Raw genomic sequence first — 14,180 nt, forward strand, 5'->3', positions numbered from 1 at the left:
CAGCACAACACATACTGAAGAACACAGCTTTATTTCTTTTTAAAATATATGTTACATTAAAAAAATTGTATTAGGTACAAAATGTTCTCCCGTTAAATAGAGAGACCAGAGTCAACGGCTGTACAGAAAGTTGTTCCGAAAAAGTTTGTCCAGCTGTCCTCAGGGACAAGAGAGATTCTGCAATAGAAATATAGGGCCGAGAGAGAGAGAGAGAGAGAGAGAGAGAGACACAATGTGCGAGGTGCCCGTTTCAGTCTCGACCAAACAACGATACACCAAACTGGACTCAGTCACAGCATCTTCCTACCATTCCAGAGCACCAACTAGCTAGCAAATAGCCTGCAGCTCTTCAACTGCAGGAGCTCCACATCTCCGATCATAACCAGGGTTTCATGTGTCAGAATAAGGGGTGGGAAAACAAAGTGGTCACGACACAACAGCTGCCCGAGAAGCAGTGGAACTCCGGAGTGTAAAGTGCTTTTTGACATTTGGGAGTGAAAGCAACAACTGGGAGAACACCTGCACAAAGAGGAGTGAAAAAGCAAGTTTGATAGCACACAGTGTACAGCTTACAATTTACATGATCTCATCTGCCTCAAGTCACTCCACATAATGGAGAGAGACATCATGCTTCTGCCCTTCCCAACTTGATCCAAATTAGCTCAGATATTTCAAAAAAGTTTTAATACAAAAGTCAGGGTTTATTTACATAAAACTTTGTCTGGCGTCCCCCCTCCAAAAAGAGGAAAGAATTGGTCCAATCCAGCCGGTAGGGCAGACACAGGTCAGTCATTAGCTCCGGTCTTCATGCTGTGGGTTTGATCCGCGCCCCCACAGCTTTCGTGGTAAGCAGCTTCTCCACCATGGTGCGCGCGTAACGCACGCGGCTCGCCAGCTCCTTGCAGCAGCCGTGTTCCTCAATCATGCTGAGCTTGAATGTGTGGAACTCCCGCTTCTCGTCGATGTAGGTCACCGCATTCATCAGCGGGCACAGGATGATCTTAGTGTGGTCCTGGAATAGAGGGGGGTGGGGGGGGTAAAAGAAGAGATTCCTTTTATTTCTCCCCTAAAAATAGCTGGGCTCCAAACGAGTAAACAAGCGGCAATTTAAAGAGGGCTGCTTACCTGGAAGAAGTTGATTTGGACGGTTCCATTGCTGAGGTGCAAGACGATCGCGCTGCGCGTCCTGAACCAGAGCCGCAGGAATGGGAGCCTCGCCAACTCGTCGCCTTCCCGGGGAGTGATGTTGGCTCCCGCCTTCAACAGGTGCTCACTCATGTAGTTGCGGAAGTATTTCAACAGGGTCGCCTGCAGGGAGAGGGATTCCATTAGCAATTCTCCTCCCGACCATTCCTTCTGCCGGTCGAATCCCTTCCATCCAGTTACCGCGCTGTTGGGGGGTGGATGTTGCCACCCAATTCAGGTCAGCTATTCCTGTCCTCAACTCGCACTGGGGAGAGGGGAAAACAGTCCTAGAGGCAACTGGCATCCTCCAACACCTTGGCATACGAGACTGAGCCCAGACAGCAAGCTTGCAACTGTATTGGGAATCACAGCCAAGCCCAATCCTTTCCTCACCCACAGTCCCAAGACCCGCAATTCCAACAGGAACCAGTAACCCTGGCTGATTTGGACAGTCCCTAATCCCGCGTAATGAGATCAGTAATCCCAGGTCTGTTTGCTAATAAGCAGATTGCTGCTTCCCCAGATACAGGTCAACATACTGATCGATCACCGTTTCACATCTTCACACTGTTCTCTGAGGGAGTGTGAGAAATGGTGGAAGGATCTGTGGGCTGATTAACAGACTTGACAGGCCCACGAACGCTCCTTCCATGGCTGTAATCAGCTTTATACTAGCCGATGGGGGTGGGGTTAGTCCTACACTGAGGGAGGGTTTTATGGGCTCCCCTTCACCCCTGCTGCCTGATGTCAACCATGAATTCAGAGCCGGTGCACTGGTCTCCACTTGCTGGGACTGCCTGGAGTGCAAATCGAACCTTCACTGACTCAGGTGGATGTGATCCCACTAGTCTAAAGGCTTGCTCCAGTTACTGTTTGGAGTAACAATGCCCTCTCCTAATGGGACCAAGGCTACACTTGTGCAGCAAACTGGGCTAATCTCAGCAATTGATTCAATGCAGTGGCCAACAGCACATATCAAATCTGGGGACCTCAAGCACCTGTTGATGGATACTCAGTCCAGACAATTCCTCTGTGGCACTTACCTTTTTGCTTAGGCTGGGAGGGTAGGATCGGAAGTTCAGATAAGTCTCAGTCATGTTGCGCTCGATGTACTGAAGACTTTCCCCATCATTGTACATGATTAAACGAGTGGAATCATTGAAGAGGACGCCAACACTGTTGTCACATAGCTGATAACCTGGAGAGAGAGAGATTTGCAGCATTAGTGTACTGCCGGGAGACCAGGGACAGATCCTGTACACCTGCTACTGCCAGATATCACAAGACTGCTGAACCAAAGCAAGACAGTAACCCACATAGCAAAGGCTTCAAGTGGCAGGATGTAGAGTTACAAACTGGCTTACATATATAGAGAATGTGAACTCTGGTCCTGGGCCAGTGACAGAACAGATCCACATCTCCACTCACTAAGTTAGTGACCTCTTACTCCTGGATTTAGTCTGGTGAGCAGGACAAGTGAAGCCTGCTCCAAGGCAGAACCCACCATTTCTCCCACCGGGGAGTTTTGCCCCTGGCACTTCCTGAATAGGCTGTTGGGCCCCAGCAAACTACAGGTCACATTCAGGCAAATTAGGCCCCTCCCAATTCCCCCCACAGATGACACCAATTAAACTGCTCCACTGATCAGTCAGGTTGGGCCGAGGTCCCTGGAAAGCCAATCCAGACTCACTCAGGCATGAGGCTCACCGGAAATGCTGGCCAATAACCAAGACTGACCAAAGAGAAGGTGGGCGAGAGGGTCCAAGGAATGTGTGTACTAGTGCTCCAATAATCAGATTGTAAGCCGTCCAATACACAGGCTATATGTCGGACACGAACAGCTACATTCTCGGTCGCAGCGCATTACACACGACATCTGAAGACTGCTGTCCGTACTGGTACTCACCTAAGCCATATTTATCGGAATAGTCCACCCACTTGCTGACCCAGAAGATCGGTATACAGGCTGGGTCTTCAGCCTCCTCTACCAGGAGAGAGGGGGAAATAACAATGAACACTGCGTTAGTACATGTTCTGATTCAGTAACCTTAGACTATTGGAGGGGAGGAACAGAAAGGAGTCACAGGCCCACCCAGTAGGAAGGGGGCGACACATTAAAAAGTTCCTAAAAATTTACTAAGCAGCAGTCATTTACTTTTGCAGCAAGACACATTCAGTGGGATGTTTACAGTACAATTACACACCCCAAAAATCAATAGAGGGCTAGTCTGATTGGTTGGATGAGTGAGCGAGGTAATTTGCTGAACAAACGGGCAGGAATTTTACAATTGCACAGAAGGTTAACAGAACAAACATCATCGCCTGGTTAGAGAGATGACCAACACCCTCTGCCCCCTCCCACTGCCATTAAGTGGGACGTCAGTACTTGGGGCACTGTCCTTCCCCCCCCCCCCCCAGCAACCTGTGAGTGAGTCACCCCAGGCCTAAATTCCATTAGAACCCACCCCACCACCATCAGAAGCCACCACTTCTAGAACTCAGCTTCTGTACCTTGTCTGATGACGGCTTTGTCAGCTGGCCTCGCAGCGACTACGCTGTTTAACTGCTGCAACAGGTCTGAGAGGTAGAAATCGTTGCACTCCCCGGCTTCCCTGTGGAAAACAGTGATTAGTTCAGTCACGAAACGTCATAACAATTAGGAGCAGGAGTGGGCCGTACAGCCCTTCGAACCTGCTCCGCCATTCAATAAGATCATGGCTGATCTTCAACCTCATCTTCACTCTCCTGCCCGATCTCCATATCCCTCGAGTCTAAAAATCTATCGATCTCAGCCTTGAATATGCTCAATGACTCAGCATCCACAGCCCTCTAGTAGAAAATTCCAAAGATTCACAACCCTGAGTGAAGAAATTCCTCCTCATCTCAGCCTTAAATGGCCGACCCCTTATCCTGAGATTATGCCCTAGTTCCAGATTCTCCAACCAGGGGAAACAATCAGTCAATCCCACTCAGAATCTTGTGTTGCAATGAGATCACCTCATTCTTCTAAACTCCAGAGAGTACAGGACCAATCTACTCCGTCTCTCTCATAGGACAACCCGCTCATGAACTTGTGCAGTAATCACTGGGCTTGATCACTCAAAGCAACAGCAATGCACCAGGATTGCTATCTAATCAAAGTCCGAGATAGAGAGAGATAAGTCACCATATAAATACAAGTATTCGCTTTCTCAGTCAAGCATTTTGTAGATTTAGAGCAAGACAGCTGTAACCTACTAGAGTCCTAGAAATTTAGTCAGTCAGTATTACAACTGGATAGTCTCGAGAAGCACCATCTAATATCGTTGCTCCTTTGTTCTCTTTCCCTCCCCAATATTGGAGCAGGCTACCCATGACATGAGTGATAAAGGACCAAGTCCATTCATACAGACGGCAGATCAGGGTGGGACCAAACCGACTGCACTTTCCAATACTCCGATCAATAAAATAAGACAGGTCTTTAGGACAGTTTAAGACCTCAAACAACCCAACGCACATTAGCATCGCGTGCCGCAAAGAACCCCACAGCCTCCCAGGTTCAATCCCTGGTCTCCACTCACTCAGTACTGCTCAGCTGGGTAGGGGCACATTATGTGTGGCCTCCACATCCCTGGATTAGAGAAGGGGAAATCAGGAAAGCAAAACCCAACTACTTAACAAACCCAACTGGAAGTTCACAAGGATTGAGCTCCACTCCCCAGCGGGACAAACAACCAGACACAGACACACTCAGTCAAGGGTTACCTATCGACAACAGACACTTGGAGGTACCGGAGGGTTTTCACATATGGGACCACACCGAAGAAAAATTCAAGAATTGCAATAGCAGAGGCCCCGCCCCAAATAGTCAATAGGCTTCTTTTGATCTGCAGGAAGGAAACTACCCAATGCAAGACCCCATTTCTACTAGTGCCTGCAGTAAGGGAATATTTACCTGGCCACACCATCATCATCATCTTCAGACTTTCCTGGTTTGTCACCAGCTGGAACATCTATTGGATTAATGTTAGAGATCAATCAATCATTCAAAAACAAGACTGCATTACAGAATCACAAACCATATGGGGAAGTGAATTACCAGTAGACTGTCTCGATAAGATTGGAACCATTGTGCTGGGAAAGAGCAAACCGATTCCCTTGGACCAGAGGCTGCAAACTTACAACATGTCCTCCCCCTCAGCTGGATCCCAAAAGGTCAGTGATTGGCAGATAACAAATGGTCCTTTTGACACTTTCAAACCTCATTAAGAGCGCAGTGGAATCCTGTATGTAGTCAGTGTGCCGTTCTACAGCTTGGGTTGAGGGGCACGAACCCTAGCATCTTTAATGCAGTGTTGGTGTATTGCCCAATATGCACAAACCACTAGTCAGAGACCACACCTGCAAACAGAACACTCAGTAAACCCCAACCCCACAATCCAACTGGCAGCTGCAGTGGTGTCACTGGGACCACTGTAAAGCGCTGGGTGCATGAAGTTTTCAAACAGTGAACAGCCAACAGTACAATTACAGATCCCTTCCTTCCAAACTCGTGTGTCTGGAGAGAGACCTCTTGTGCAACACCAGGGTGAAGGACCAGTGAGATCAAGAGCATCACACAAGTGTGTTGGTTGCAATTCATAATTGTATTCTATAATGTACAGTACTAATACACCAAGTGAGCTCAGTCACACTGATTGTTCCGACTAGGAGGGAAGATGCTGATCATTTAAAATTTGGACAGGTTAGGTGATTAGGCAGAAACATGGCAAATGCACTATAATGTGGATAAATGTGAGGTTATCCACTTTGGTGGCAAAAACAGGAAGGCAGATTATTATTTGAATGGCAATAGATTGGGAGAAGGGGAAGTGCAAAGAGACCTGGGTGTTCTTGTGCACCAGTCGCTGAAGGTAAGCATGCAGGTGCAGCAGGCGGTTAAGAAGGCAAATGGTATGTTGGCCTTCGTAGCAAGAGGGTTCGAGTACAGGAACAAGGATGTCTTGCTACAGTTGTACAGGGCCTTGGTGAGACCGCACCTTGAGTATTGTGTGCAGTTTTGGTCGCCTTATCTGAGGAAGGACTTTCTTGCCATGGAAGGAGTGCAGCGAAGATTCACCAGGCTGATACTGGGATGGCAGGAATGACGTATGAGGAGAGATTGTGTCGATTGGGATTATACTCACTGGAGTTTAGAAGATTGAGAGGGGATCTCATCGAAACCTATAAAATTCTGTCAGGCCTGGACAGACTAGATGCTGGAAGGATGTTCCCGATGGTCAGGGAGTCCAGAACCAGGGGTCATAGTCTAAGAATAAGGGGTAGGACATTTAGGACTGAAATGAGGAGGAATTTCTTCACCTATGAAATTCTCTGCCACAGAGGGCAGTGGAGGCCAGTTCATTAAATATATTCAAGAAAGAGTTGGATATATTTCTTAAGGCTAAAGGGATCAAGGGATATGGGGAGAAGGCAGGGACAGGGTACTGAATTTAAATGATCAGCCATGATCGCATTGAATGGCGGAACAGGCTCGAAGGGCCGAATGGCCTCCTCCTGCTCCTATCTTCTATGTTTCTATGTTTCTAAATGGATCATCTTGGTCCCAGATTATGCGGTTCTTAATTCATGCAATTAGTGTGCATGAGCACCAAGGGGCTATACAATGCTAGAGGTGTGAAGGGCCATCCCGTCGCTGCCCAGTGGACGGTACCTTTGTTGAGTTCAGTGAGTGGCCGCCTCATGCTGGAGTCAATCCCACCAGGAGCCAAAGAAAACCTGGGAGCCATAGTCAAGCAGGTGGTGGGCAACCGGACAGGCAGGTAGCCGGACGTGAAGAACTCGTCGTTCAGCAGCTCGTGGATGCTGGGCCGTGCACTTGGATCTGATTGGAGCATCTTCTGAATGAGGCTGGCAGCCACAGGGTTGACGTACTGGAAAAAATTTAGAAAGGAACGTGGAGGACCAGAAAAGTTTATTACATAGAATTTACAGCACAGAAATAGGCCATTTGGCCCACCTGGTCTCAGCCAGTGTTTATGCTCCACACAAACCTCCTCCCGCCCCACCAGCATATCCTCCTACTCCCTTCTCCCGCCCCACCAGCATATCCTCCTACTCCCTTCTCCCGCCCCACCAGCATATCCTCCTACTCCCTTCTCCCTCATATGCTTATCTAGCTTTCCCTTAAAATGCATCTTTACTATTTGCCTCAAACACTCCTTGTGTTCCACATTCTCACCACTCTCTGGGTAAAGACGTTTCTCCTGAATTCCCTATTGGATTTATTCGTGTTGTATTCACGGCTCCTGGTTTTGGATTCCACTTCAAGCCAAAACAACTTCTCTACGTTTACCCTAATCAAACACCTTCATAATCTGAAAGACCTCTCGGCCAGGTCACCTCAGACTTTTCTAGAGAAAAGAGCCCGAGCCTATTCAGCCTTTGATAGTTGCACCCCCTCCATTCTGGTATCGTCCTTCCAATACTGCAGTCAACGTTACAACAAGGCAATAAACTGTTTATGAAACTAATCCCCAGCAAGGACAGCCTGAATGAGTCCACACTCCCAGCCACTGACTAGTTTTAAGTTTGTCCCAAAAACCATTTCACACACTAGAGCCATGTCCTGTGGGTTCTTGAAGAAATTTGCCCAGAATGGGAGCTCAGTGCCAAGTGCTCACCTTGGGAATATTATATTCATTTTTCTTTATCCTCAGGTATGTCTCCTTCAGACAGGAAGTTTCAAACGGAGGTTTCCCCACTAGTAGTGTATACCTGCAAGGAGGGGGTGGGGGTAAAATGTGTCAGTAGGATGCAATTAAAGGCCCGATTGAAATCCCTTCAACAGCGGAGGATAGAATACTCACATAATACAGCCCAGAGACCAAATGTCAACTTCAAAACTGTGCCCTTTCTTGCCAATCACTTCCGGGGCAATGTAGTTGGGTGTCCCACACAGCGTCTTCTTGCGCTCTCCTTCATACTGTACTGTTGTGGCCAGGCCAAAGTCACCTTCAAAACGATCCACACCGCAGGTCAGTGATTATACTTAATCATGTTGTAGAGAATACAGATGCCAACAAGACGACCAAAGAGGACGAGGCTGCATATAGGGGGCTGGGGGTCACTGGGGGCCGGGTTCCCCCCTGTCACTGGCCTCCTGGAGCTTGCTCAGCAGTGTGGGTTGGGGCAGGAAGAGAATGTGGGCAATGGTGCACCATGCTAAGGTTGGACAGGCTCAATGGCCCAGCTGGTCTTTACCCATCCTTTTTGGTTATCAGTTGGTTTCCCCAGTGGGAATCCCTCCATCCAAGGGGCTGGGAAGCAGAGCAGGACCACTACCAGAGGGAGATCGGAGAGCACAAGGTGCTCTGTGCCCACTCGACCAATACACTCATCGGAACACAGACCAGAATTCACATTGGCAGACTGATTAGCGTATGCAGAGACAAGTTTGTGACAGCAAGGGCCAAAGACACATACATGCGAAAGGCCAGACTAGCCATGATGCTGGAGGGCCCTTCAGAAGCACCCTAACCAGGTCATTGGAACTGCACAAAGGCAGGCATGTCAGAATGGTCATTAGACCCCCCCAAAGCCCATTTGACCTCTCAACATGCCAACCACATACGCAGCCACGGTCAAACCTACAGCTGGGGTGGCGAGCATCTTCACAGGGGCTGGATCAGCAGCAAGTCAGATGCAGTGCTGCACCATGCCACCGACTAACATGCATCATAGACCTGGCATGGCCACTGAGAGACACAGTCAGCTGCAGCCTCAAAAGGAGGGTGTGGGTGTGGCCCCCTCGCAGCCATGGCAAATTGATTGCAATGCGCTCAGAAATTGCCACACCCGAGGCAACATTCCCCTTTAATTATCCCAATTTCCCACCCACCACTGGTGCTCCTTAAGCCAGAGCTGGGCCGATGAATAATAATACACCTGGGCTGATCCAGGGAACACAGAGTGCGTAAAACAGCAGCAACTCGGCGAGATTAGTGCCAGCTCTTAAACTTTTAGCACTCAAGAAATGACTTGCACTGGTTTTTTTTTATATTTAAAACCTGCCTTTCTACAGCACCTTTCACAACCTCAGGACGTCCCAAAGAGCTTCACAGCCAATGAAGTACTGTTGAAGAAGTGTAGTCACTGTTGTAATGTGGGAAACGTGGCAGCCAATCTGCGCACAGCAAGCTCCCACAAATAGCAATGTGATAATGACCAGATCATCTTTGTGATGTTGGTTTTAGGTATAAATATTGACAAGGTCACTGGGGAGAACTCCCCTGCTCTTCAGTCGAGGAAAATCAGCCCCACACTCTACTGCTCCACTTCCCGTCAGCGTGATGTGTGGGAAGGCGTTCCATGAGCATGTGAATTTGATTTTTTTTTTTTTTTTTTAAATAAACAAGTTTGTGCATGAGAGTTTTGTAGAGAACTACCATTGGGCAGAGGGTGTCAGTTAGCTACAGGACCGGCCGCGCAGTACCGACACGGTGCAGCGAGTTACCTATCTTCACTTCCATTTCGTCATTGAGGAAGAGATTGCCCAACTTCAGGTCTCGGTGGATAACGTGGTTGTTGTGCAGATACTGGGTGCCCAGGATGGTTTGCCTCAGGTAGTACCTGGCCTCGGGCTCAGTGACTGCTTTCCGCCTCTTGTGCAATTCTAGCAAAGACTGGACACAGACATTTCCGTTTTAGCACCACAATCAAAAAGATGATTTAAAGAGGAAAAAAAAGTTTCAACAATTTGGTTTTATATTTCGCCTTTAACGTAATAATAACACTTCCCCAAGGCGCTTCACAGGAGTGCTATCAAAAAAACTAAATCTGACACCGAGTCACATCACAAGATATTAGGGCAGGTGACCAAAAGCTTGGTCAATGGTAGGTTTTAAAGAGCAGCTTAAAGGAGGAGAGGGGCAGAGGGGTTTAGGGAGGGAATTCCAGAGCTTAGGACCTCGGCAGCTGAAGGCACGGCCGCCAATGGCACATCATTTAAAACTGGGGATATTTAAAGGCCAGAATCAGCTATCTCGGGGCGGGGGGTTGTGGGGCTGGAGGAGATTACAGAGATAGGGAGGGGCGAGGGCCATGGAGGGATTTGAAAACAGGGATAAGAATTTTGAAATCGAGGAGTTGCTTAACAGGGAGCCAAAGTAGGTCAGCGAGCACAGGGGGTGATGGGTGAACGGGACACGGTGAGTTAGGACACAGGCAGCCGAGTTTTGGATCAGCTCCAGTTGATGAAGGGTACAGTGGGGGAGGCTGGCCAGGGGGGACTGGGCGAAGGAGTTACTGGCCGAACCCCCCGCAACACGTGGGGCCCAGAGCCTGGCGGGAGCAACAGCCCGAGTACTGAGCCCGCGGGGGAATTGGGGGAGAGAGAGAGAGAGAGAGAGAGGGGGAGAGGGTGCGGGGGGAGAGGGGGTGCGGGGGTTTGGGGGGAAAAAAAGAGGGGGGGGGAGCCGGGGGAGACAGGGTGGGGGGTCGGGTCGGGGAGGGAGGGGTTGAGCCGGTGATGTTGCAACAGCCGCAGGCCGGGAGGCTCCGCCCTCTTCACGCCCGGCAGCCAACCCGCTCCCAGCCGCCGGATTTTTAAATATCAACTCCCTTTAAAAGAGTCGCCAATGGGGAGGCGAGCGGCCGGAACAAGCCCGGGGGGGGGGAAAGAGAGAGAGAGAGAGAGAGTGTGAGACACAGACACAGTGGGGGAGACAGACAGACAGACTGGGTGGGGGAGACAGACAGACTGGGTGGGGGAGACAGTGAGGAGACACGGGGCGGGGGGAATCCCAGCCGCTACACTGTAACCATTTCCCGGGCCACAGGAGCCGCTCTGATTGGTGGCGGCCCGGGAAATGGTTACAGTTGGTTCCAGGCCCGGGATCCTTTGTTCCACCGCCTTAAAACGGTCGGTGGGCCAGCTCACAGCCACCGGCACTCAGCCCCCGGATCCCCACCCCGGGCAGCTCACAGGGCCCCCGATTCCCCACCCCCCAGGCCCCCCACCCCCCAGGCCCCCAACCCAGCCCCCCGATCCCCACCCCGGGCAGCTCACGGCCCCCGGCACTCGAGCCCCCCGATCCCCACCCCACCTCCCTCTCTCACCCGCCGCCTGCACAGCTCCAGCACAACATAGACGAAGTCCTCGTCCTCGAAGAAGCCGTGGAATGCCACCACGTTGCTGTGGCTGATGCTTTTGTGGATGGAGATCTCCATGGACATCTTCTCCCGCTGGTGCGGCTTCAGCAGCAGGCTCTTGGAGACGATCTTGCCGGCGAACACCTCCTTGCTGTCCAGGTCGGTGATCTCGTAGCACTTGGCGAAGCCGCCTTTGCCCAGGAAGCGGCCCCGCTGGTAGCGCTTCATGCTCTTGGGGTTGACCAGGATGTCGGGGATCTCCTTGGCCGCCGGGGGCCCGGCCGCCGGGGGCTTGGCCGCCGCCGCTTTACCGGACACGGCGCTCATTCTTCAAACGCTTGAATGGAAGAGGAAAAATCCCAAACCGAACGAGGCGCCTGGTTGGCGGCCCTGTAACTCCCGGGTCGCTGCAGCCGCGGGCTCGGGTGTTGCTGGACCTGGTAGAGCTGTGCCTGGAGACGGGAGGCTGAGAGTTTGGGAGCGGGGCGGTTCGGCGCTGCTGCGGGACCAGGCGGCAAAGTGTCCGGATCGTCCGTCCGCGGCCGCCGACTCGCGGGCTCTGATTCAAATCCGCAGCGCCGGCCGTTAGCGAGCCCAGCGCCGCCTCCCATTGGCCCAGCCTCATTAAATGCAACACCGGCGCCGCCTCCCATTGGTCGAGTCCATTTAAATACATTCCCCGGCGCCGCCTCCCATTGGCCGACTGGCTGAGCGAGCAGTTTAAATGCACCCGGGCGGCTGCGTAGCGACGGCTTGTGAGTGACAGCTCGGCCCACCAATCAGAGCGCCGCCCAACCTCTGCCTGCCATTTCCCGGGCAACGGAGAACAAAAAAGGCGGGGACTGAGGGAAATGCATTAAAAAAGAACTTGAATTTATATTAAAGATCAGAGGGACCTTGGAGTGTAAGTCCACAGATCCCTGAAGGTAGCAGGACAGGTGGATAGGGCGGTGAAAAAGGCATACGGGATACTTGCCTTTATTAGCGCTCCCTCAGGACTGCCCCTCCGACAGTGCGGCCCTCCCTCAGGACTGCCCCTCCGACAGTGCGGCCCTCCCTCAGTACTGCTCCTCTGACAGTGCAGCACTCGCTCAGTACTGCCCCTCCGACAGTGCAGCGCGCCATCAGGATAATGAAACAGTTTGGGTGGAGGTAAGGAATAATAAGGGGAAAAAAACACTAGTGGGCGTAATCTATAGGCCTCCGAACAGTGGCAACTCTGTTGGACAGAGTATCAATCAGGAAATAGTTGAGACTTGCAATAAGGGAACATCTATAATTATGGGGGATTTTAACTATCATATTAATTGGACAAATCAGATTGGGCAGGGCTGCCTTGAGGATGAGTTCATTGAGTGTATTAGGGATGGGTTTCTTGAGCAGTATGTAACTGAACCGACCAGGGGGCAAGCAACGTTAAGAACATAAGAAATAGGAGCAGGAGTAGGCCAATCGGCCCCTCGAGCCTGCTCCACCATTCAATAAGATCATGGCTGATCTGATCCTAACCGCCAATCCACTATCACAGAACCATCTCCTGAATCTAACAGAATTAGACACACGAAATAGGAGCAGGATCAGGCTACACGGCCCCTGGGCCCGCTCCGCTACCCACAGGGCCATGACCGATCCGAACCTAGACTCATGTCCAAATTCCTGCCCGCTCCCCATAACCTTTAATTCCCTTTACTTCTAGGAAACTGTCTATTTCTGTTTTAAATTTATGTAATGATGTAGCTTCTACAGCTTTTTGGGGCAGCATATTCCATGGACCTACCACCCTCTGAGTGAAGTAGTTCCTCCTCATCTCAGTCTTGAAAGAGCAGCCCCTTATTCTAAGACTATGCCCCCTAGTTCTAGTTTCACCCATCATCGGGAACATCCTCCCCGCATCCACCTGATCCAACCCCTTCACAATCTTATGTGTTTCAATAAGATCGCCTCTCATTCTTCTGAACTCCAATGAGTAGAGTCCCAATCTACTCAACCTCTCCTCATATGTCCATCCCCTCATCCCCGGGATTAACCGAGTGAACCTTCTTTGTACTGACTCGAGAGCAAGCATGTCCTTTCTTAAGTATGGACACCAAAACTGTATGCAGTATTCCAGGTGCGGTCTCACCAATACCTTGTACAACTGAAGCAATACCTCCCTATTTTTATATTCTATCCCCCTAGCAATGAAAGCCAACATTCCATTGGCCTTCTTAATCACTTGCTGCACCTGCATACTAACCTTTTGAGTTTCGTGCACCAGGACCCGCAGATCCCTTTGTACTTCAGTACTTTCCAGTTTCTTGCCATTAAGATAATAACTTGCTCTACGATTTTTCCTGCCAAAGTGCATAACCTCACACTTTCCAGTATTGTATTCCATCTGCCAAATCTCTGCCCACTTACTTAGCTTGTCTATGTCCCCTTGCAGGTTTTTTATGTCCTCCTCACTCACTACTTTCCCTCCCATCTTAGTATCATCTGCAAACTTTGATATGTTACACTCGGTCCCCTCCTCCAAATCGTTAATATAGATTGTAAAGAGTTGCGGACCCAGCACTGACCCCTGCGGAACACCACTAGTTACTGATTGCCAGTCTGAGAATGAACCATTTATCCCAACTCTCTGCCTTCTGTTAGATAGCCAATCCTCTATCCATGCCAGAATATTACCCCCAATCCTGTGATTTTTTATCTTAAGCAATAATCTTTTGTGTGGCACCTTGTCAAATGCCTTTTGGAAGTCTAAATACACTACGTCCACTGGTTCCCCTTTATCCACCCTATATGTTACTTCCTCAAAGAAATCCAGCAAATTTGTCAAACATGACTTCCCCTTCATAAAACCATGCTGACTTTGTCCTATTAAA

The 14,180-nt window shown here is 50.2% G+C and overlaps 1 protein-coding gene across 1 annotated transcript; it reads right to left on the bottom strand.

Annotated features, from left to right (window-relative positions):
* Positions 1 to 14: 14 nt before the first annotated feature.
* plk1 (polo-like kinase 1 (Drosophila)) lies at positions 15 to 11,964 on the bottom strand. Its single transcript, XM_086000084.1, has 11 exons — positions 11,284 to 11,964; positions 9,680 to 9,848; positions 8,034 to 8,178; positions 7,848 to 7,941; positions 6,878 to 7,097; positions 5,120 to 5,177; positions 3,697 to 3,797; positions 3,092 to 3,169; positions 2,229 to 2,383; positions 1,126 to 1,308; positions 15 to 1,012 (listed from the first exon to the last, which is right to left on the bottom strand). The coding sequence occupies exons 1-11, from the start codon at positions 11,641 to 11,643 to the stop codon at positions 806 to 808; spliced, it is 1,770 nt and encodes a 589-aa protein (XP_085856210.1). The 5' UTR covers positions 11,644 to 11,964; the 3' UTR covers positions 15 to 805.
* Between the last annotated feature and the right edge of the window lie 2,216 nt (positions 11,965 to 14,180).

This window comes from Somniosus microcephalus, chromosome 11, assembly GCF_052327205.1.
Source record: "Somniosus microcephalus isolate GS21.2 chromosome 11, FLI_Smic_1.0, whole genome shotgun sequence".
Lineage (NCBI taxonomy): Eukaryota > Metazoa > Chordata > Chondrichthyes > Squaliformes > Somniosidae > Somniosus > Somniosus microcephalus.